At 41.9% G+C, this 25,670-nt stretch overlaps 1 protein-coding gene across 1 annotated transcript; it reads right to left on the bottom strand.

Moving 5' to 3' along the window:
- Positions 1-1,856: 1,856 nt before the first annotated feature.
- On the bottom strand, positions 1,857-25,318 carry flcn (folliculin). Its single transcript, XM_084049123.1, has 12 exons — positions 25,055-25,318; positions 23,822-24,031; positions 22,484-22,630; positions 22,027-22,248; positions 17,914-18,080; positions 11,236-11,327; positions 7,787-7,950; positions 6,837-6,950; positions 5,139-5,262; positions 4,392-4,520; positions 3,741-3,843; positions 1,857-3,438 (listed from the first exon to the last, which is right to left on the bottom strand). The coding sequence occupies exons 2-12, from the start codon at positions 24,029-24,031 to the stop codon at positions 3,231-3,233; spliced, it is 1,680 nt and encodes a 559-aa protein (XP_083905249.1). The 5' UTR covers positions 25,055-25,318; the 3' UTR covers positions 1,857-3,230.
- Positions 25,319-25,670: the final 352 nt, after the last annotated feature.

The raw sequence follows: 25,670 nt of genomic DNA, 5'->3' as shown, positions 1-25,670 counted from the left end.
CTTGCTTGTCTAGCCCCCTTTAAGTGTGGGCCCCTCCCATCACCACACGTTTTACCTCACCATTGACTGTCTCGGCCCCCTCCCCCCTGCTCTCTTTGCCAGATACCCCCCTACTCACCCCCACAACCAAGGGCTTAGTCATGGATTTGGAGCGTATGTTTTTAATTTGCCCCCCCCCCCCCGCCACACATTGGCCTCCGGACTCTTCTTAACACCCCCCGTCCCATACCACTATGACATGAGGGACTCCATTCTCCATGCGTTTCCTCTCCAGTGCCCGTGAGTAATTACCCATCCTGTTTAGTCATTCCATGACAAGAGAAATGGGTCTTAATGGACAGATGGACATGGGACAGGATTGTAACTAACACCACTGTTAATAAATCCTAATAAGTCACTCTGGAGCTATAGTGAGAGAGGAGTCGACTTGTTCAAATGGAGCTCCAGTGCGGGTGATGTTCCAAGTCATGTGCTGATGACATAATTATAATTAACAGACCGGACTTGGTGCGCAGCCGTGGCCATGCCCTCCCCTCTCGTCCCGTCTTGTCCTGGCCTGGGCCTGTCTGGTTATTTATACCCTCTGAAGCTGCCCCATTGTGTTCTGCTGATGTACAGATGTACTTCAGGGAGATACAAGTTCATTAACAGAAAAGGGGAGGTGGAAAGGTATTTCCCCTACTGTATGTCAATCTTTGAATACAGTTTCAGAGAGAGTATATCCTTAAGTGGATGCAGGCCAAGACAAGCAGTGCAGTCGTTTCCACAACTTTCCAGAGGGGTAAGTCCCTAGTGACAGGGGAAAGGGAAACTAGAACACTTTCCCTCTTCCCTCATTCTCCCCGAGGTATCATCAAAACCGAAACCTCTTCACCTATACTGTGTTTATCAAACACAAATATCTTGTCACAAAGCTGCCTTCCTGTCCACTATATCCCTTAAGAAAGTTTGCAGTTGCTTATTGACCAAACATGCAAGCCAAGACAGTTTTAAGTAAATGTGCAACTGATTACTGGCACTGAAATAAATTCTTCTTGTTCTCTGTTTGTATTACAGAGGCTTGCATAATACAGCTGTCAGATTTGAGTGGGAAGGCGGAAAGATACCAGTAACAGTTAACCCTTTGTTAAGTGGCCCGACAGTGCTGTCCTGCAAATGCTCAATAGTATATTTGTTTTAACCGGTAAAAGTCAGTCTTAATTAACCCTTACTGTGCAATAAGACAATACCCAATGCAAAGTGTAACGTTTTACACAAGTGCTGCAAAAATCAAGTTGTGGGTGAGGGGACTGGGGGCTAGCATGGCATCAATTTAAACAAGAGCTGCATACCGGTGAATTTTATTGTCCGACCTGTGCACACTCAGCAAAGCAACAGGCTCAGATATCTAGCAAAAACAATCCTAAAACTATGCAGCTATTTAGAGGGGCCGAGTGTTGCTGGCTTGTTAAGCACAGAGTCCCTGCTGATGCAGTTGAAGAACGTTGCAGGGAGACGGAGCTCATTACACAACCCCCTTTCAACCGTTTCAGGACCCCAGAAGACCTGAGAGTGTTTGTCTTTCATTGCTTGAGAAATCTTGGCCGACGGCCACTTGTTTCTTTAAGAAATTAAGAGAAATATAATGCCTGAAAGAAAATAGCTGGTCTACAAGCTCATAATGCGTGGCCTACGCGACGCATTGTGACCTTCTAGATCTGCTAATTTTGGCCGGGGACACCACCGTACGAGTATAAATCTGGCTTGATGAGTGACCGCTGGCTGAAGCGGTTGCTGTCTCCTCCACCTCCCCATTCTCATTCCCTCAGTTCTCCACAAGGTGCCGCCATACAGAGCAAGAGGACGCAAGAGGAGCGTGACCAAGCACTTTTACTTTAATTTTAAAAACATATGTACAGTGAGTTAACAAACCATTCATTATTTTGTAATAACTTACATTTTTAGTACGAGCACACATTTTATAAGAATCGCATAAGAAATAAAAAACCCTCATATGTTATGTGAAACAAACAACATAGCGATGGGATATATCAACACATTTTCAATGCATTTCTCAATACGTGGTATGAGAATCATTGATAAGCTGATACAGCTCTCTCTTTCTATGGAAAAACTCATCAAGTGATGATAAAATGATCATTCCCTCTTATCCTCGTTGCTGGTATTGCATGTTCTTTAAAATTCTGACATTTATTAATGCTGCGGGGGAAATTCTGGTTAATCTTCACCCAGCTGATGGCTGCTCAGATGGTCATGATGGGACACTTGCGACACGTATACTGGGCTGAAAACAGTGACCTTCAGACTACCAAAACACCTCTCTAGTAGCACTACCGCTACAGCCACCCCATAGTGACTGACCCTGTCAGTCACTATGGGGCCTTCTGACACGGGAATGTTTTTGTTACCACTTGGCCGTGCAGGCCTGGACCCATTTCTCTTTCCCTTCCCCCTATGTCTCCTACCGTCTTCCTGGCGCTGCCCGTGTGTGGGGACGGAGGCAGCCAGTGACCTAATTAAACTTAATAACCAGTGAACCGTCATAACAACACCTGGTGTGACCTAGTGTGTTCCTGAACTTCCTGTAACTGCTGTGGGGGATTGACCCCTTGACCTCTTCGGTTGACAGGCAAGTCTTTGCAAGTCTTCCATCTTATTTGTGAGGAAGCTTGCCAGGTAGACGGCATTTTTTAGGAAATATGGCTACTTAAATCTGTCTCATTACAGTAGGAAGCATAGGATACATCCCAGTTAGGTTTCTTGATGTGGCAACATTTTGAGGAAACATCAATTGGTTCCTTGGCTGTGTAGAATGTCCCATGTGGCCGTGCTGCAAGGCAGGCATCCCTGCTTACATCAGGTTCATGGTTTATTTAATTTTCCCTTCCTTAGCCTCAGCTTCTCCCCAATAAAGTTAAATTACAGATAAGGTCAAAAGCTTCAAAACATCATCCATAGTTACATTTGTATTCGTATGTCCGTCACCGTTGTTCGTTGGTGTCAGTTTACCTGTTGCAATGCAGTGCGCGCCGCACTGCATTGAATCTTACTTAAGACACATGACGCTACCTTTCTAGGTTGTGACAATTCATGCAGTCTTTTGGAACATACTAAGTAGAAACATTCCTAACTCATTACCAAGGGGGTTAGGATATATCCTTCCAAATGAGACAGAGCCTCTCAGTCTCTCTACCTCCTTCCTCAGCCTCTTCTTCGTCCGTCTCACCCCGTCACTGGCTGGGGCTCCGCTCCCCTCCACGGACGGCCGTCATCAGGTGGCTCTTGTAGGTTTTGCTGAGTCCCGTCATCCAGAACTTCAGCAGTCTGACGTTGTCCTCCTCCCCGGGGCCCGTGGCCCCCAAGAGGGCCAGCACCTTCTGCGTGTCCTCCCTGCCTCGGCCGTCCACCTTGGAGAACTTGAACAGCACTTTGACTTTGCTGCATTAGTAGGGAGGGACAGAGATAAAGGCAAAGGGATAGAGAGAGGACAATCAAGAGATAAATGGTGAGTAATGCAGAATCAAATGTAAAATCTTTACTGTAATCCTACCTGTCTCTGTGCTGCAAAAGACTAAACAAAACAAAACAACAAGATATTTATCTAAATGGGTTCATATCATTGTACGGTCTGCTGCATTAGTCGTGATTGCGTGTAACAAACATCTTGAACAGGTGCGGCTAAATTCTTCACAAAGGCGTCTTCTGTGAAAGAAGAGGAGGCGGAGGAGGTTTGGACTCACTTCATCCATTCCTCCTTCAGACAGAGGAGACAGTGAGACACTACGTCTATAGACAGGTTCTCATTAGACAACGCCACCTCCAGTTTATTCAACAACGTAGGACCTGAGAGGGGGAGAAAGAGAGAGTCAGTTCATAAGGTGACACTGACCACGTTTAGATATGGTTGATGTAATCTCTTCTCAGAGCAACGACAAGCCGTTTTTTCTCTCACATTTACATTGCATACGTACATTTTCATACAGCTAGTCTGAGCCGGACATTTATAATTTATATAGTGAGCAATATCAAAGAATATTTAATCTAAAGGAGAGTGGGGCAGTCTATTCTTCTAATCTAGACATTTAAGGTAATGAAAAGAGTTCAGAATGGCATGATTAAATCCTAGGCCAGGTAGGAACTCTAGGTGCAACTCTAAAAATGGGTGGCCATAAATTCTACACCATCCCAAAGGACCAGCAGTGGACATTGGTCATCTTTAGATGTTATTAGGGTTAGGTTTATAATCCTCTTCTGAAAGCAACGGACTTGTTACTCTTTTAGCCATGACAGCTTCTGTCTCGAGGTTATATCAATGGAATTTGCAATGTTACAAAGATTGATGAACTATTTAATACATGCAGGTATAAGATTAGGTATTTATGTCTCCTCACCCCTGTCTGTGGGCTGTGTGTTGGCACTGCTGATGGTGAACTGGTAGACAGAGGCGACGTCGTCTTCACAAACAGCCATGTAGTGACATCCTTTCTCTGCATTCATCACATCCACCAGCACTGAGAACTCTGGAGGAAGGAACACAAAACCAAGAGCTTTACCACTCCACTTGAAAATGTGACAAAATGCTTATAAAAATATACCGTAATCTTTTTGTATATTGAGCTTGTTTTTTTTTGTTTCTTTGTTTTTCTTCCACAGCTAGAGGATATAGTCTTTTGGAATGAAGTGCACCAAATAATCTTAAGTCTTAAAAGCCTTTTTAGCCCTTTATTCTCCCAATTTAGTCAACATGCCAATTAATCTCCCCCACACATTTCTGTGGTACGTCACTGCTGTTGTACCCTACTGGCTCACTTGCCATCCTACTCCTCCTGTTCAACACCCCCCCGCTGACAGGCGCCACCCCAGCCCGTAGCGGTCGCTAGAGCAACGACAAAGATCACGGTCCCCGCCCGGCTTTCCTCCACCGAACACGGCCAATTGTGTTCGCGTAAACACTCGGGCCAACCGGAAACACATCACATTCAAACGCCTAGACTCTGTGATGGTGGACCGGTACTTTAGCCCTGCGACACCCGAGTGCAAAACAGTTACTCTCCTGAATTATGCTGTGGTCATTCAGGAAAGCAGTTACCACCGTAAATGACCAGGTTATAACGTGAAAGACCTTGTTGTTCCCCTACCTGATGAACTGACGTGGGCAGGGATGGACACGTCAGGACTGAGACCCAGGAAGTTGCATTTGTAAGCTTCCTCATACTGGGCACTGTATGGCACCGAGCGCACACAGCCAACCGGGAGCAAGGCCTGATTGGACACAGGAAGACCACAGACGCATGTTAGTTAATTAAATTGCAGGTTACAGATTTCCAGATTGAGGACACGCCCTGATGAGTTCACCTTTGTGCCAGTCTCTATAAATGTGAGCAGGCTATCCAAGCCTGTCAAGACCTTTACTGTGTCGAAACGTTGGTAAAGTAAATTTAAAAAAAAGTTATTGCATCGTGGCTACGAGCCGTGCAAACTCTTTTCTTTGCAACATGTAATGAATGCGTGAATTTGAAAACCATCTCCAAACACACATGCTGAAAGACTTGATTTCTTAATAAGGAGACAAACTGGCTAAGTCCACGATTAACCTTACACCTATGGCCAATTAAAGCCAGCGACATGCCTTGTGCATGCCGCTGGCACTCACTAGCTGCCTTGTGCATTGCAAAGCCGGTAAAAGTTAAACTTCTCACTAGCTGTGTGTGTGTCTCTCTCTCTGTTTGTCGGTCGAAAGTTGTTTAGAACCAGAACATCCAGATTCCAGTAGCACACATACCCTGAAGCTGTCTGTCTCCTAACACTCAAACATAGCACTGCAGGCCACTTCACAGGTAAAATATTTGTGTAATAGGGCATAACATTTTTGAGACACTAGGAGCACTTTATCTAGTGGGTAATTTGATATTGCAGCTAATTTCCCTACAGGTGCTCAAGTGTTTTAGCCATGGGGCCCTATTTTCACCAGTGCCTTACCCATCATCCCTAAACTTCTTTGCCATATTTTGCTATTTTTAAAAACATTTTCAAATAGTTCAACTAGCCGATCTACATCGACACGTTGTGAGCTTGTAGATTAGATAATGGGTAAGACACTGGCGAAAATAGGGCCCATGGTGTTCCATATTTTACCCATTTGTATTATGCTTTCAAAATGATAGCATGGATTGGATATTACCATCGCTTTACCTATTACCTTACATGCTTTTATGAGTGAGTGGTTTTCCTATTTTTATGGATTACTCAAAATCGTTAGTTTATCTCTCAAAAGCAAAAATGTATGTCAATGAACATGTCAGGGCAATCAGAATGGCAAGTCAATGCATCATTGAAGATAGTCAAAATGCTTAGCTATGTTGTCAATATAACAGTGTACTCTCTAAGTATTTTCTGATGTAAACAATGGCTAAGGTTTGGGAGACTGGGTACAAGAGATTGGGCAAGACTCACAAACAGTACTGTAATTTTTTGACAGACTATGTCATTGCAATATAGGAAAGAAAAAGACATGCCTGTTTTACAAGCACTGCAATTAACTAATAAGTGTATTCAACAGAGAACCATTATAATACATTATATTATATATGACATAAGCTATTGATAATGTAAGAAAACACCAGGCAATTGTACATAAACATTTGCATGAATGTGCTAAAAAGCATTTGTAATTTGCTCATAAGAATGGAAAATGTTATGATGTGCACAAGTGACTAGCTGATGTGAAGGTTGAGAAGGTATTTCAATTCTGAGTAGAGTAAACCTAATCTATAAATGTAATATTTGGCCACAAACATTCTCCTTTAGAGCTTACAGTCCTAGGCATGGGGCAGTACCTTCAACGTGGTGAAGGCTGACTGGATGAGGCCTGGGTCAGCGCCTCTCCAAATGACTTGGTTCCCCATGAGCACGTGCCACGCTAGCTGACGAAACTCAGCCGCCCCAAGGATCTGTATAGATCAAACAGACAGCAGTGTGAGGCCGGTAAAGACCACGTAAGGACCCTCATACCACAACAAAACCAAAACCTCTTCTCCAGTGTCGTTGATTGATTGATTGAATACTTTATTAGCAGTTTGCAAAAAAAAGCACATGAAAGTACAGTTAAATACAAGGTCTGGGATTTTAAACCCAAGAAAGCCTATGGTTTGTTTTCATTGGGGTCCTTTGTGATCAATTAATCGAAACATTTAATGACAGACAAATATACACTACTATGCAAAACATCATATAAAACAATTAGAAAACTAAAATACAAATATGTACAGTAAACAGTTCACATGAAGTCTCCTTCTCCACTTAACTTTATGCCTCACTAAGATCAACATGCACGCATGCGCGCGCGTTTGAGTATGCACACACACACACACACACACACACACACACACACACACACACACACACACACACACACACACACACACACACACACACACACACACACACACACACACACACACACACACACACACACACACACACACACACACACACGCACACGCACGCCTATTGACCTACATGGTCAATAGGCACTGCCCCCTGCCCCCACTTAACTGCATTGCTTCAGCAGAACAGCACAATATTGATAACATTCTTCCACAGTGCACACACACAGTAAAATATATATCTGTAGTTAGTTAAAATCACCAGGTGGTTCAAAGCTGAGCACTGAATAGACAATGGACACTGTTTGACATGATATGACTCAACATGCTGGACGCCAGCGTGAGAGCGCTTAAACACCAAGGGTAATTACCAGAACAAACACCTAGAACAATAATCTTACCTGCCTCAGATGTCTGAGGGACTTGAACTTTGGACCGGGAAAGTCCTCTAATTTCCCGTCATCGGAGAGCAAATCCATGCCAAGCTCAGTCTCTGATTGGTGGCGCTGTGGTCTGGCGCCGCCTCCTTCGGCTCCCTCCCAGCAGCTCATTTCCTCCTCTTGTTCTTCAGGGACAAACGTGGAACTGTGTTAACTGCTTGGGCTCTATTTTGTAAAGCGGCGAAAATAGCCGATCTACAAGCACACAACGCATCGCGATGCGATGCGTTGTGTGCTTGTAGATCGGCTATTTTCCAAAATATTTCTTTTACATTTAATAATAATTATGTTTGCCTATAATGGCATGCCCAAACGAGGGACGGCAGGTTGTTGAAGATGTAAAGGAAGATAAACACTGGGTCCCCCTGCCTTCCTGTTTCTGGAGTCACACGCAACCACTTCCAGATCAAAGCTTCAATTCCCTTTGAGACGCAGGTTTTGCCCCTCTTACAACTTTCCATGAACTGAAAATTCCAGGTTCAGAAAACGAACTACAATTAACAAAAACGAAATAGAATTGCATGTAAAATCATCTTTGTTATAGCCTTTCCACCATCATATCAGATGTCATGCATTCTTTCTTTTCTCCTACCTTTTTCAGTTTCTATTAATCAAGGCTTTCGTCATCATAACTGAAATAAGACTAAAAGGAAATAAAAGCTAAACCTAAACTAGACAATTCTTATTCTGCAAATAATTTAAACTACACTGAAATCAAACACCAAACTGATTTTTTTTATACAAACTAAAACTAATGAATAGTTCCAAAATTGCAACTCTAGTATAGACTCATATTGGTTTCGGTTTACTAGGCACTGGCAGCACACACAGTGCAGACAGCGGCTGTGAAATTCCATGACACTGCTTTGCACCTTGCCAAAAATACAGAATGCTTTAACCCATTAAGACCTGGGACACATCTGTGTCACTTCTTGATTTGAGCTAAAAAGCATTATTTTACACTTTGGCTATTTTTGAAAAATCGAGAAAATTTGTGCAAATCTTTGAATATATATATTTTTAAAGCGATTTGTAACTCAAATCTTTGCTTCTGGGGGTCCATGGAGCAAAATATTTTGAGATGAGAGCCCGCTGCCAAATACATATCATTTTGGGGTCCTTGACATTAAAAAGTTTGAAAACCACTGACATACATACGTTTTTTCAAAAAACTGTCAGGATTTAGAAGACATTTTGTAGAATTGGAACCTCAACCTCAGGCCTTAATGGGTTAAAGCCTCCTATTTCCTGTTGTTTTTGGCACCCCTGCATTGCAAAATTATTAATATCAACAAAAAGGCTCAGGAATGTTATGAAGCGAAACCAGGGATCTTCATTTGTATAAATAATTACATCTCGCTTTGAACATGATGCGACAGAACGACTGTAATCATGTCTAGAGACTCTATACCATTAAGATATATTGGTCAGAGGGTAGCATATTTATTTATTTTATTTTCACACAAATATACAGTATTCTTTTCAATTTTTTCAATCTAAAATGCTTCTGTTCGTATATCATCCCTCCTGTGCTGCTTCGGCTGGGTTGGAATTCCCAAGAAAGTCATGGATTGAATATATCATTTCCACTTTCAGGAAAACAAGCAGCGGTCACTGACTGGTCATATGCGTTAAATTGTGTGAATCACAGTCTTTTCTCATGGTGTGACGCTGTGAATAATAAGCCTTCAGTGGCAGTGCACACACGCTCCAGACTGATGTCTCAACTCTGATCCACTGCCCCACCATATGACATGGGATGACATCATGAACCTCAGGGAGTCACGCCAAGCTCTGTCCGGAAGACAACAGATCCCTCAAAATCCTACTCTCTCTCCGTCCTCAGCACTAAAAGGAGCATCTCCAGCTGCTCAGCCTTTTACCTCATTTACAGAGTGAAACAAGGCAGTCCGATGAGTAAAGCTACAACTCCCAATTGTGGTCAAGACAAAAGAATGCAACCCCATAACACTTAGGCAGGAATGTCACCACAATACAATGGGAAATTTCAAAAAAGTACATTAGAAACATATACGTTCACTATTCTGTAGTTCAATAGATATATATTTGTAACTCTTTGCTTTGATTCGTATTCCTAAGAGGAAAAAATACACTATTACTTCCTTTGAAACATTCCTCTGCAGTATTACACAGAAAGGCTTAATGCGATTAGGGCTGAACAATTTTGGAAAGAACTGGAACATCATGATATATTGCAATCTGTGTTGCAACATAAAGCAGGAGTTAACATAGTTTCACCAGATATACTGTATGCTGATATATATCTCAACTCATTTGGAAAGAATGTATCAGTCTAGCAATGATTATGATGATGTATTAGGGAGGAATAAGGCAGTTGTTCAATACTCTGGTAGTGCAGTTGACTCAACCTCTGTAGGAATAGAAAGTGCTTGCAAGAATGCATTAAATCTGGGGAATTCCTTGCCACTGTCGTCAACTGTTTACTCATGCGGGCATGCTGAGCCTCTGTAGAGAACAAATTAAAAATATGCACAATCATTTTGTCTCAGGACTATTTAATTATTAACTTGAAGGATTTGCGTGAGATCAAGTGCAGAATAACATGTGTTGGCACTCACACTCTATGAGCATCACTACATGTCTGTCTGTCTATGACCACTATACTGTCTACTATGACCACTATACTGTCTACTATGACCACTATACTGTCTACTATGACCACTATACTGTCTACTATGACCACTATACTGCTTACCTGTCTGTCCATCTATGACCACTATACTGTCTACATGTCTGTCCATCTATGACCACTATACTGTCTACATGTCTGTCCATCTATGACCACTATACTGTCTACATGTCTGTCCATTTTATGACCACTATACTGCCTACCTGTCTGTCCTTCTATGACCACTATACTGTCTATATGTCTGTCCATCTATGACCACTATACTGTCAGGACCAGTCTGTCTACCGGTCTGTCTTTCTATGAGGAACAAGTCTCTCTGAGCAAGGTGATTATAGTTTTACTTTAAAACGAATGTTTCATTCGTTTAAATTTGAGTTTGTTTTCTATCGTTTTTAAAGTGGTTTTGCTAGTTTTGTTTATTTTTATTTTGTGAAAAGACTTGGTTTCATAGTTTCGTTTTTTTTTATACGTTTTAGTGTTAGATTTCGTTTTTTTAATTGTATTATGGTTATGGGATAGTCAGGGGCGGGGCGAGATTCAACAAGTTCCAAACAAAAGCAAAAATAGCAGATCTACAAGCTCTCAACACGTCGCATTTGAAGATATTTGACAAAGACTAAAACTAAGGACACACAATACTGTTCGAGTTAGTTATAGTTTTTCTGTAAAGTTTTTTGTTATTTCGTTTTAGTTTTAGTTCACTAATAACCCCATCTCTAGGAGGAGCAGTCTTGCCTACCTGTGTGTCTCTCTATGAGGACCAGAGTGTCCTCGGTAGGGGCTCCCTCCAATAGCTTCTCAGTCAGGCGACTCCCACAGGCCTTCAGCAACCTGAGCATACAAAGAGCAGACATACAGTCAGTCGGACAAAGTGGACTATATTATTACTTTAGCCTTCTAGTGGCGTGAAAGGATATGATGTGTTGTGTTTATGTCTGTTTGTTTTTTGTTTAAAAAAAGGAAGCTATCCATGTCTGAACAGAAATGTATAAACATAAGCTGTGCTTCACAATAAAAAAAGATTTGAAACGAAAAGATATGATGTGAATCCAAAATGTGGTGTGCAGTGAGGTCTTTAATAGCCACTTAAGGCCTATATACTTCATGGTACAACAAATAGCGTAAAAAAAGCCAATCTATAAGCCCAGCTCTAAAAAAGGGACGCCAGCAGGGTTGCCAGATCTGCTTATTATAATTTCCACGCAAGATTTTATTTGAAAATAGCCGATCTACGAGCTCACAGCGTTGTGAGCTTGTAGATCTTCTATTTTAAAATAGCTGATGTATACATTAAAGTGCTCATGTGGCCCATAGTGGCTTCTTTTGGGCTGGTTTTCCTAGACCTGGTTGCTTGTTTCTCTCACAGAATCTGGCAACACTGGACGCCAGGTAGAAAGTGGTTAAAAAACAAACAGACTTTACAATCAAAATCACATTAGCCCCAGCTACAGTAAACAAAGAAACATTGTTTGTAGACACTTCAGCATAGTTTAAAATGCAATACATTGCGTTCACACACAGTGCACAGATGAAATTGAAAAGTATGAATATAACTAACAAACCATAGGGACACATAGCAGACACACAACAAACAAAATAGGGATAATAAAAGATGTAAAAAGGGTACAAATATAAAAGGGAAAATGTTTTAACAGAATATTAATGAAATAGCAGTAGCTGCTAGGGAGGGCAAGTTGTCGCACGCAACCAGTCACACGCAACCCTTCCAGATCAAAGCTTCAATTCCCTTTGAGCCGCATGTTTTGCCCCTCTTACAACTTTCCAACTGACAACGAACTCCCTCCGTATAAAAAAGCAAGGGATGTTGACGTACCTATCCTCAGATGTAGAGGTAGACTTAAATCCTGAGTCTATAAAGTGTGGATCTGAAGCCTTGTTTACATGCCCCAAAGCATCAAATAAAAGTAATCCTCTCTTACCTGCCCCAAAGCATTTAATCGGAATATAACTTTTGATATGCGCAAAATCCGTTGCCGTCTAATCTGCCAGAGATATAACAAAAGAAGAAGATTTTTTTCTGTTTTTCCACCAACTTTGAACAATATTTGCGCCTCAATCTCAGCAGCTCATATTTCTCCTGTGATCTTTAAAAGAAGTGGAGTGAAACACCACCTTTACAGTACAATACAATAACGGTAAACTTCGGGGCCCCTTCCTCCAACAAGGACCAGGAGCCACTGGATTAAAGTCTGCAGAAGGAGCGAGTGCATTTTCCGGCAGTGGAAGCTGCCGTGGAACGGCCAGTGGAGGAGCGGCAGCTGCTGGCAGTGACTGCCGGCGGCAGAGCGGCGGGCTGGCGGCGGAGGAGCGGCAGCGTGGAATCAGTAGGTCTGTAGCCTACTAATCCTTGTAATACATTAGTACTGAGGTTAGGGGTTAGGGTTAGGTATAGTTTTACTGAGGTTAGGGTTAGGTTTAGGTATAGTTTTACTGAGGTTAGGGTTAGGGGTTAGGGTTAGGTTTAGGCATAGGAAACTCCCGCTACCCCGCCGGCAGTCCGCCGCTCCCCCGCCGGCAGCTCCGCGGCAGCTTCCGCTGCCAGAAAATGCACTCGCTGTCCCTCAAAGTCTGAAGCAAGTTTACAAACCATGAATGGAAGCAAAATTTTGCTGCAGCTGTGTAGCTTACGTCACAGTGTACGTAGGTCAGCCAAGCCTATTTTTAGGGCAGTAAACTCACATATTTGGCCTGGGGTTGAATTACACTTTAAATAACTAAGCAAAAAAGATAAACTAGAATGGCAATGGAATAGTAATAAATCAGGATTTTAATACACATGCATTATTTTAATGAGAGACAATTTTAGAAAAAAAATTATTGAGCACAAATGATCAAACATTTACACACCTGTTAACTGTTTAACCATTTAAGCCCTCAAAGTCGCCCAGAGCTCTATACTAGGCCCTTTCCTGTTTTTGCTCGGCTCTACACCAAATATCTTCGCCGAAAATAGCTGATCTATAAGCTCAAAGCGTGTCGTGTTTTGCGAGGCGATGTGAGCTTGTAGATCAGCTTTTTTTCAACGAAGATATTTATTTTCGAATAATGTTTGCTCCAGAATAGGGATGCTTGGGTTCAAATGGTTTCAACAGGTTTAACAGGAACTGTTTACTGGAATGTTGTTTATTAACATTTCTATCATACTTTAACTTGATTATGTGAACTAACACATTTGATGGAATACATCCAGTAGCCTATTTATAAGGACAAATAGTCCTCCCTCACACAGGCTCTGGAATACATCCAGTAGCCTATTTATAGGGACAAATTGTCCGTACACAGGCTCTATGAGGAATCTGGATGGTCCAAAGAACATTAATACATTACCACAAATATGTTCCAAAAAATATTAAATGTTTAACTTCCACTCGATTGTATTCAATAATTGATTTTATTGAATGCATCTAAAAGCAAAAGATTGTTTTGCACCAGTTTATATCACACAGCTTTTATGGACAGAATCTTAGTCAAATAAAACTAATTTGAACCCTCAAGTTAAAATAGCTAATAGGCCTTAGCAAAGTCAGCAGCACAACATATTCCTCTGTTATGTAATTTGAACAACGATGATATCTAGTCTCATATTACGATATCAAGATAATATCCATATATTGCCCAGCCCTAATATGAAATGAATGAGGTCTTAACAGTGCTCTCCCACTCTCATTCCTATAGTGGAAATGGTAAACATGATCAAATGTATTCTATTATTAGTGGAATATGAGGGTCCATGTAAACATAGTCCTAGTCATGTGTGTCAGTATGGATAATACTGTATGTATTTATATCACTATACGAGCGGCAACACATCCACGGATTAATGTCAACAGACAAAACATAAATGATAGAAATCACATTCAAGGACCCGTTCAATTAACAGTGTAAAGTGCAGAAAATGGCCGAGGTCATGGGCTGAGGACTTGGAGCGGAGTTATTATACTATAGTTGTGCATGTTTTTCAGATTTGGGCGGGCGAGAGGGCGGGGGGACAGTCACTATCCTACGCCTTTAACATACCAGAAGACTTTTACAACTTTGATAAAGACATACATTGTAATGGACAACTTTTGCGAGCACACATACAGCAGAGGTGCACCCTTGCCGACAAGCTAGGGTTTGGCAACAACAACCTACAGGATGGCACTCAGAGCTGTCCAGATTCCATCAAACATCCATCAAACATGTTGGCACAAGGCTGGCAGAGAGACAGTAACACCCAGGATTACAAGCGTAGGCACTGGGTGAAAGAATGGGTTACAACAATCGTGGGATAAAAAATGTGGAGAAAAAACATCAAAACTGTTTGATATGATCATGACGGCTCCAGCTGGTCTGAAGCTTGACTGGTACTACTGGTAGGCAACATATTTGATATCCTCTACAAGATAGCGTGTGCCTAATTTGCATGGTGACCTGCCCTAATTTGCGTAGAGCCACAGATCAGTGCAGATCTTGAATATATATAGGGCCAAATCAGGGTTATTATAATGAGGCTTTAAATCTTCATGTGTATTCACTGCTTTAATCTGAATCACAAATCTTTTGAGTTTTGACAGCCATTATGTCCTCGCTGAGGTTGGTGCATTATACTGAAAGCAACAGAAACATAAAGAAACGACTTTCAATCTATTTACTCAAAATATATGGGTAGCTAGAAAATACTCCACATTCCACAGTGCTGCACTTGTCTTGTATGAATAATAGGGATTAGCATTTGAGCATTTCTTTGTAAACATTTACAGTAAACTTTGACAATAAGTGTTCACAGTTATTCATGGTTAACCATGGCGTGATGTCATATTTATACACTGACTGCCGTGCTCATCCCGAGCCTTGGACACAGCAACTTTATCATCAAGTCGTATGTAGAGCAACTGACCTCGGTACTTGAACGCAGCAAACAAAGCCAACTGTATCATTATGGACAGATCAGCTTCCAAATAAAAAAACTTAAGTTAAACAGTCTTCATCTGTCTTTCTGGAAATGTTTTCCTTGTGGGTTCTTTAGTGTATTTTAAAAGTCATGATCAGACAGGTTCTGCATGTAAAAGGACATGGGAACTGTGGTTACTTGAGAACCAGTATGCATGAGACAGTTGAACTCAATGACAGCAATGTTGACTATTGCTGTGCATCTGGAACCGACTAATCCTTTCGGCTTAGTGACTGAATTCTTTGCACTTGACATGTTAAGTATTTTTGCACTCTGCTTGTGCTTCTGTTTAGGTTTAGGACATCTTTGATCGGTTACACATTAAAAAACGAAAATGAAACTGGAGGTTAATGTAGAATAGAATGTCCCCTTTCCACGTTAATGTGCTGCTTGTTTTTAAGTTAACCCATTTAGACCTGTTACCATAACCTATACGTTGTTATACCTTTCAATCCGGGAGCCACCTCTGTGTCTCAGTAGTTGTTAATATACATATGGCAACATCATTTTTATTTATTTATTTATTTATTTTTTAAAGATTTGTTTTTGGTAGTTTTTTATTATTTTTCATTGAAGAGGGACAGGGAAAGTAGTCTGACAGGAAGAATGGGGAGAGAGATGGGGGGAAGACATGCAGGAAAGGCCGACGGGAACGGGACGCGAACCCGCGGCACACTGCTATTAAGGATTTTCAACCAGGGTGCCTAGACCGCGACGCCACGGTCTAGGCCTTATTTTATTTTTTTAGTACGAATTTGAACGTTTTCAGAAAACTTAGGTTAGGTTTTAGAAGGCGTTTTTAGAATCGTCCACAGGTCTAAATGGGTTAATATTTACTGGATATTTGATGACATTCTGGATAAAGTTAACATTAATATCATACGTCTGGGCCGAGTGAGGTGGCTCCACTGTCACTACTAGACGTGGTGAACGTCAGCACCGCGCTGTGGTAGAAAAAGCAGGGTGCGTCCCGGATTAGCACCAAGCATTAGAATGAATTAATGTGTTAAATCCAGTCTGACAACTGTAGAGTGTAGACGGTTGCTTTAAAAAGAACAGAAGTGTGTAGCACTGCTAGAGCTGCATACTGTAGCATTGCATGAGTTACAATTATACATAATATTTCATTAGTTTATATTTTTGTTATTGATTATTTTAGGTTAATCAGTTCTAAATGGATAGTGATTTTCTGTTGTGCATGGGGCAGTCACAATCATGAAATCTTACTTGACGATTAATTGTCACACAAATAATTGCGATTTAATTGTGTTTTTGGCATTCAATGTCGATTGATTGAATATTGTTTTGACTTTTCTTTTAAGTACAAAGTGTACTCCTCGGAGCACAGGTCTCCGCCAGGCGCCATGGCCTACCGGGGCCAGCAACTTTTGGAAGGCAGTCATTGCCAATTGGAATGGGTTCCGAAAAATCTGACTCATACATCTTGATCACATGACCCCAGAGATGATGTGTACCAATTTGAGTGAGTTTTGGACAAAAAATAATAATATAGGAGTAGTAGGGATGAGTTAGCCTGGGAAAGGGATCCAGGCTGATTCACTACGTTCGGCTGATTCACTACGTTCGGCTGATTCACTACGTTCGGCTGATTTCTTTTTCTCACTTCACGTGCACGTGTCTACACACACACCATACTGTAGGTGAACATCGGAACAACAAAGATTGCACACGGTAGATATGCAAATAACTTTAATATACAAAGAAATGACTGACATATTTAATAACTTTACACTTTCAAACCAAATGTAAAAAAATAGCGTAAACCGATCTACAAGCTTACAGTAAGCTTACAGTCTAGGGTTGTAGATCCTCTATTTAGCTATCTTTTGAAAAAAATATGGAAAAACATGGAAATTAATACGATGATCAAATAATTGAGATTATGTAATAATAATTGCGCCAGGCCTAGTTGTGCACAGGGCTAACCGTGTACACGCTCCCATCTTTTAACCCATTAAGACCTGGAACGCATTTGGAACGCATTGGAACGCAGCCGTCATTTTTTTATTTGAGCTAAAAAGCATTATTTTACACTTTGGCTATTCAAAAATAGCAGATATACAAGCTCATAGCGTGGCACTTGGTGCCGCGCTATGAGCTTGTAGATCTGCTATTTTTGAAAAAACGTGAAAATGTGTGCAAATCTTTGAATATATATTCTTTTAAAGCGAACATTTCAAACTAAAATATTTGCTTCTGGGGGGTCACTGGAACTAAATATTTTGAGATGGGGGTCGGTGGCCAAATACATATCATTTTGGCCTAATTATTCAGAAAACCCCAGACCACAGAAAATCCACTGAATGTTCAAAGTTCAGGTTTTTTGGTTGTAATTGAGGTCATAAAACCCCCCAAAAAACATAAAAAATAAAAAATTGAAAATGAATGTATAGAACCTTTAATGGGTTAAGGAATGTGTACTAAGTAGCCAGGTGGACTCACCAGCTGAAGGAGGAGTGCAGGCTGGCCCAGAGGTTTGGGTGCTGGGTGAGGGAGGTGAGGGACCGCGCCGCGTTGCCACTCCTCTGGTGGGGGAAGACGGCGGGGGAGAACACACTGTTCATCCTCACTGCTCGCTGGGGACACACACCCTGCTCACTGTCAAACACCTGTGGGAGACAGTCACAGGACAGACAAGATGATGCTAGGGTTGCCAGGTTAGACTATGATGGTTCAAAGCTCAAAGCCTTAGACCTCAGAAAGAGTTTTTTTTTGTCCAGAGCCCTGAGCAAGGGCATCATGTACAGCATTGGCTCTCAAAATGGGGTTCGGGGACCCCCAGGGGTCCTTGAGGGAGTTCCAGGGGGTCCCCAGCTAAATGGTGGATAGTTAGGAACCAAATGGACCCTTATGGGTCTCTAACTTTGAGAGTGTACAAATGGAACCAAATGGACCCGATACATTAACATTGATTTTACTACATAAATTGGGGTCCCAGAGATAGAAATGCCATTACACGGGGGTCCTGTAGCCTAATGCATGTCAAACTGGGGGTCCTTGAAATTAAAATGGTTTAGAATCACTGCTAGTCTAGAGCCCTAATATATCTTCTCTTATGGGGGTCCCTGGTATATCTTTTCAAATGGGGGTCCGTGGGCTAGTAATAAGTGTCAATTTGGGGGTCCTTGACATGAAAAGGTTTGAGAACCACTGATGTACAGTATATATCTGCTGCTGTGCTCTACTCACGCACCTTTATGTCTTACATCAGGTACTTACCGCACCTTATGTCTTACCTCAGGTACTATGTATAAATATGTCGATAATTTGTTTGTTTATTATTGATTGATCTTTCTTCCCCCTTGCCCCCCCACGTCTTCTTCTTCCCTTTCTTCTTGCAAAATAAGTGATCAATAATATTACCAGAAACACATAGATAGGCCTATCCCCAAATGTATACAGTAATATGGACTGTTGATGTGCCCTAGTGTCTACTCTATTCCACTGGGCTACACATTTTAAAACAAGCCACTTACAAAAAAATATATATATATATATATATATACCGGTAATCTAAATTATTTTTGGGGAAACAAAGCTACAAGCTCACAACACATCACGGCATGTTGTGAGCTTGTAGATCAGCAATTCTATTTTCTTTTTTAGCCTAAAATGGCATGCCCAAAATTGGGATGTCAGACTTAAAGTGATTATTAGCTATACTTTAGAAAACCTGGAGACTGGGAAGTTATTCACTGTATACTGGCAGGGCAGTCCTGAGACAGGCATTAAATGTGGCATGGTCCAAGTATATTCCATGTTTGGGATTTCAATAATTGGGTCTTATCAGTACATACAGTGCTTCCATCTTACATTGCAGGAGCAAAAGGGCCTCTTAGCTGCAATGGTGAATGGGTGCGTATTATACTTCATATGGTTATTACAGTATATAGACAGACTTTTCAGAGGACAGTGTTACTTGAGGACAGGAGGTGACAGGAAGTTCTACCAGCTAAACTAGCTTTATAGTTTGTCAACGTAGCTTCAAAAGTTGTGGTTTCCATATGGTGAACATCCTCAAAAATGTTGAGAAAGTATGCAGATGGAACAATAGACGGTAAAAACGGTATGTACGTGATTAATGAAGGGCATGGCAGGATTTAAAGGAATGCAGTCAGTGTCACAATAGTTTGATGCAAAGGTGCCTAACTTTGATCAGAGGTGAGGAGGAGGTGATGGTGAGGCTGTGGATCAAGGGTTTCCATGGATTATGCTTGTTGAGTGTTACTATAATTGAGACACTTTGAAACACTAGTTATTATTGGACACTTTGAAACACTTTCTCTCAACTGACGAAAATTAGCTTTACTTGTCTGCCCTTCTTTGCTTTGGTAAATGATAAATGGTGCATTTATATAGCACTTTTATACAAAGCGCTTTACATAGATTGTGCATTACATTCACCCATTCACACACACATTTGTACACCGATGGAGGAGGAAACCATGCAAGGCACCAACCTGCTCATCGGGAGCAATTAGGGGTTCAGCGTCTTGCTCAAGGACACTTCGACACTAACTCTGGGGGAGCCCCGCAGCCCGGGACCGAACCTTGCGGTTTCCAGTTCACTCTACCCGGCCACTCTACCCCTGAGCCACTGCCGCCTTTGGTAACAAATAGCTCCTTCTGAACAGATGACATGCCATGTTTTTTCTCTTTTCCACTGTGGTCATACCGCTGACTTGACTCACATACTGTACTATGTACGTGGTCATAAGTATAATACCACAAATATCCTGCAACATATTAATGAGCATGTCATCCCGACACTTTATGAGTCACCAAAATTATTCAAACACATTTTTGAAGATTAGATTGTTAATATTAAAAAAAGAGATGCAATTATAGACAATATTTTTCGTAAAAAAAGGAAAAAAGTACCACAGGCATAGACGAGTCTTGCCACGGACATGTTTGTCCATGTACGGACATGTTGATGACCCCTGGTTGTGGAGCATACCACACCAACATTTTGCCGCTTGTACTTGCTAGAGTGACTGACAAATAAACCCTTTTGAACCTGGAATTGGCCTGGCTCCAGCCTCTGAATCGCTAGCCACGCCCATTCAAATAATTCGGAACAAAACGAAGATTTAGGCTGAGTGTCAGGCTAATCTGGAATTCTATTTTTTTTTTTACCATTTGTTCTACATTCATTTTCTCCCAAGTTGGTCATTGCTGATGCCGCCCATGTGTAATGTGGTTCCTGGTGCTGCTGCCAACCCCCACTGTTGTCCTGTGGAGGGTGTAGACAACCACATGTCTCCTCTGTTACACAGTCACTCACCAGACGCTTCTTTTCACCTGATAGTTTCATCAGGGGAAGATAGATACACTCACAAAGTCTGTGCTAAATATTTGTCTACAGATTAGAACTTCAAGCGACATTCAAATAATTTACCACATCAAGGCAAAACTGACTGAAGCCCTATTCGGAAGAGACAAGTTTTATATGGGTAGGTGGTGGGGTAACGTAATTATTACCAGAGCATCTCTGTGGTTTTAATCCCGCAGTAATTGGTCGTGTCAGACATTTTAATGGACGCCGTGCTCCCATGTGATACCAGTAAAGATTCTGGTGTATTTTACCTATTATAAAATGCCCTATAAAATAAGCCCTGGCTGATAATAGCAGTCATGTGTGAATGTATTTATTCGTTGGAAAGGAGCTTTCACAACAGTTTTTTTCTCTTCTCATCAAACATGGAGGCACTCGAGGTCAAGTCCATCATCAAGTGAACATAACAAGACGGAACATCAAAAGAAGAAGATGCTCTCAAGTCTAACCCAGAGGGGCAATTCTGGTGGCAGCTTGAGGTATGTTGTCAGCAGCCTAGAGCCTAGAGCCTGTTATTTATCTAAAGTTACTTCTCACACTTGATGACAGCACATAAATAGACACTCCCATCTCTGTACGATTTATAGAGATCTCTCATCCTGTGCTCAATTGGTCCCTAACATTACTGATGTCCTGTAATAACAATTAAATGGTAGGATGTTGTCCTGAAAACGTCAGAGGTACAGAGCGAACAGAGCTTAAATCATCCCCATGCGGCCAAGCCAAAGCCATCTGTGAACAGATCATAGTCAACAGGAGCGCATTCTGTAGATAAATCATAATGAATGATGCATACCTCGATGCTGACTCACACCATTGACAAACTAGTTTAGCATCTAGACGCCTGCCAACTAAAGTATACGCTTTATGAGTCATCGGAATGAATGGGCACTTGAGTGTGTGTGAGTGTGTGTGTGTGCGCGCTAGGGCTGTCAACTTTCCTTGAAAGTTGACAGCCTTTCCTTGAAACTTTCCTTGAAAGTTGACAGCCAGATGTCAATTAATAATTTCTTTTTAAAATATTTGTAATTGTTTTTTTTTACAGAAACAATACAAAAAACTATGTATCGAGTGCTCGGATCCAATAAAACATATCCTTTGTTTGTTTTTATAACTTGATACATTTTTTGTATTGTCCCTGTACTGTCAAATAAACATTCATTCACCAGCCCTAGTGTGTGTGTGTGTGTGTGTGTGTGTGCACACGTGGCTGCTACCTTAAGAGCCGTGCTTTGCAGACTGTGTATGGTGAGTCTGAGATGTCGTAGGAGGAACGGCCAGGAGTTGATGAGGTAGATCCTGTCCATCGCCACCATGACGATGCTGTACCAGCGCTGGAAGCCCCTGGCCAGGCTGTCTTTGATGAAGAACGTGTGGGAGAAAACGAAGCCGTGCTGCTCGTCTCCAAAGAAGATGGGACCCTCGCGGCCCGGGCAAACCTGAGGCAAACACAAGTTCAAGAGAGGGAGAGAGAGAGAGAGAGAGAGAGAGGAGGAAGGTGAGAGTGTGAGGAAGAAGGGGAGGAGGAGGCGGGAGGGAGGGAGGTAGCACATGCATGTCTTGTCTTGTTTGTTTTTTTTAGCTGGTACTTTCTTTCATTACATTTCCTCTGTAAACAAAATTAAAGACATGGGACTTGAACACACACAAACGTACGTCGTTGTCGTCGTTTACCTCACAGCTGAGGCTGCGCACACAGGCCTGACGCACCACGCTGAACAGCTGGGGCTGCCTGGGGTGCTGGTGACTCAGGAAGCGAATGCCTGTCTCGTCGTCGACGCTCACAAAACCAGGGTGAGATGCAGGTAGCGACCGGCAACCCTGTGGTATAACAAAAAGACATAGCCGCAAACAACATGTTAAAGGATAAGCCTTGTGGCTGAAACGCTGTTGGTTCACTTCAAATCCACAGAGTGGTGAGGAAAGATCTTCTAGGACAATGTGAACGAAAACTGCTCTCTTTTCTCACAACAGTCAGTGTCAATATGCCCTATTGGGAGCGTGGGAGCTATTAGACATCTAAAAGCTCCCATGCTCTATTGTAGACAAAGACGGTCTATGATAGTGTTAGAAAAAGAGGTTGTGCTTCAACAATGGTGCTTTCATTGGAGTGTTAAAATCCAAAAATCATATTCCAAAAGATATGAAAAAGGTAGCACATCGCTCTGAGCAATGCTTGTATTCTGGATTCTGGATCTCTCTGTATGCAGACTGTATCAAATATAAGTGACTGACTATCATAAAGGATACAGAACCTCCTCCCTGACAATATCGCCGAGACAGTTTGTTTATTTTTGGACCACAATTCTTATATGAGACGATTCTATGATGACCCAATGTTATTCTCCGTAGAGAAATTACTTTACGAACCAGGGGATGAACGAGTGACGTCAGGACTTCTGTACTCTATAGTGCTTGCCAACGTGTCGTCACCACGGGGGGCGTGGCATAGTAGCTGCAGACATACCGGTGGGGGTCAATGTTAAGTCAACCTGTTTATACCCCACCAAGATGTCCGCGCTACCAAATGACACTTGTTGACGCCCCCTTCAGGATTTTTTGGTATGCACTATAAGTGTCTTTAGACAACTTGTTGTGATTTGGCACTTTTTTTTTCTTTTGAATTGAAGGCTCTTAAACAAAACGCACAAGCGTTTTTTTTTATTTGTTTGTTTTGCGATGTTCAATATGAGTATTTTGTTCTCCTTGACTTGACTAATGGTATGATAGTTTTAAGAAGAGGGAGAAAAACATGTTTTAAAAAGTTATTTATCCTCATACATGTTGTAAACTGGAACAGATGGCCCTCTCCACGCCCCACTTCTTTGAGTAATTAACATTTTACATGATGTGCCAATCGTTATGTTTATTTGTTGTCTCTTACAAGCTGTCCATGTGCTTTCTCTATTGTGAGCATGTTGTACGCAGAAGAGCAAGTGTCAAATGAAGTCATGAACTTGTGGAGGCCAGCTGACATTTGTCACAGTCTTGTCCTCGGCAGCAGCTCCTCACCTCACACATGTCCCCCCTCTGTGATGCAGAGCTGTTGGCCCTCATGGTCAGTCCTTCTCCCTCACGGTCCCCGTCTCTGTCCCTGTCCCCTGGCACCGGGGCCCCCGACTGGGACGGAGAAGGGGACGGAGGGTGCAAGGCCTCGGTGCAGAACAGAGTGCGAGGGCCATGGAGTTCACAGAAGTGACAGAGAGCCACCAGGGCATTCATCTGTGGGGGTAAAAGATGATTAAGGGTCGTTGTGATTGATTGTTGTGTTATTGTGTGGTACTCTGTGTGATGCATAACTAATCAAGTACAGCTGGAACTGTCATTACAGTGTATTATACAAATGTAACCACTAAAAACCTTCATTGTGTACTTTGTTGACCCCCATGGGTCAATGGTTCTCAAAGTGGGGTTCAGGGCAGGCCAGGGGCCCTCAGGGTTCCTAGAGGGGGTTCCAAATGGACCTTTACAGGGTCTGTAACTCTGATAGTGTACAAATGGAACCAAATGGACCCTTATGGTGCATTTAGTTCCATTTGTACACTCTCAAGAGTTATGGGGGTGCTTGAAATTAAAAGGTTTGAGAATGGCCCCTCCTTTTCCCCCACACCAAATCTCTTCGCCGAAAATAGATCTAAATGCATCAAGTTGCAATGTTGTGTGTGTGCTTGTAGATCTGCTATGTCAAAACTGAATGTTCAACTATTATCACATGCCTAGCCTTGGATCAAGACTATCATAGATATATTTCTTTTTATCAATTTTGACATTGCATGATGCGAAAGTAAAAGTCAGACTTGATAAAATACATCTATGATAGTCTTGATCCAAGACTAATCACATCAAATGCTCAGAATAGGGATATTAGGTTACATGTGGTTAGTAGTGGTTAAAGCATTGGTTCTCAAAGTGGGGTCCGGGGACCCCCAGGGGTCCTAGAGGGGGTTCCAGGGGGTCCCCAGCAAAATGTGTGAAAATAGCATCACAATAGTTTTAACCTTTTATACTCTGGCTATTCAAAAATAGCAGATATACAAGCTCATAGCGCGGCACCGAGTGCCGCCCTATGAGCTTGTAGATCTGCTATTTTTGAAAAATCTTGAACATTTTAACACAAATCTTTGCTTCTGGGGGGTCCCTGGCACAACATATTTTCAGATGGGGTCCCCGGCCAAATATCTATCAATTTGGGGGTCCCTGGCATGAAAAAGTTTGAGAAGCACTGGGTTAAAAGAACTATCTTACCTTCAGGACCAGAACCGGACTAGACTGACCAAATGACTGGCGATCAGTGACCCTTCATCTGGTCCAAATGATATAAGACAAACGTGTCCGTTTGTCGGAACTATAATAACAGAGACACTCTAAAAAAAAGTTAATTTTCTTCGTTTTTCCTTATCAAAATCCCATTATTGCCAATCGATTTGCGGTTTAACCATTTATTTACACACGTTTTCTGTATATTATTATTATTCTGTACAGGGGCTGCTGGCTCAACAACACCCGGGATCACGTGATGCGGAGTCATGCGCTCTTTAACCAGCGTTGCCAGATTTTGTGAGAGAAATAAGGAACCAGGTCTGTAAAAACAAGCCCAAAAAAAGCTTTTGGTTTAAATGTCTCATTATGAGACCTTTAACCATCCTCGCAAGCTCACGATGCAACACGCTGTGGGCTTGTAGATCTGGTATTTTTTCTCTTGCAATAAAATGTGGAATGTTTGGAATCCTTGAACACAAATGCTCCCCTGGGCACAAAACATTGTCATGAAAATATTTGAGAACAACTGGTTTAAATATATATATACATATTTTTTTGGAGGTAAGCCAAAATGAGCAAGTACACTTTAGAAACGAGCCCC

Source organism: Gymnoscopelus microlampas, assembly GCF_963454915.1.
Source record: "Gymnoscopelus microlampas genome assembly, chromosome: 3".
Taxonomy (NCBI): Eukaryota; Metazoa; Chordata; class Actinopteri; order Myctophiformes; family Myctophidae; genus Gymnoscopelus; species Gymnoscopelus microlampas.
Note: the sequence above shows the minus strand (reverse complement) of the source record. Positions and strands in the feature narration are given on the sequence as shown.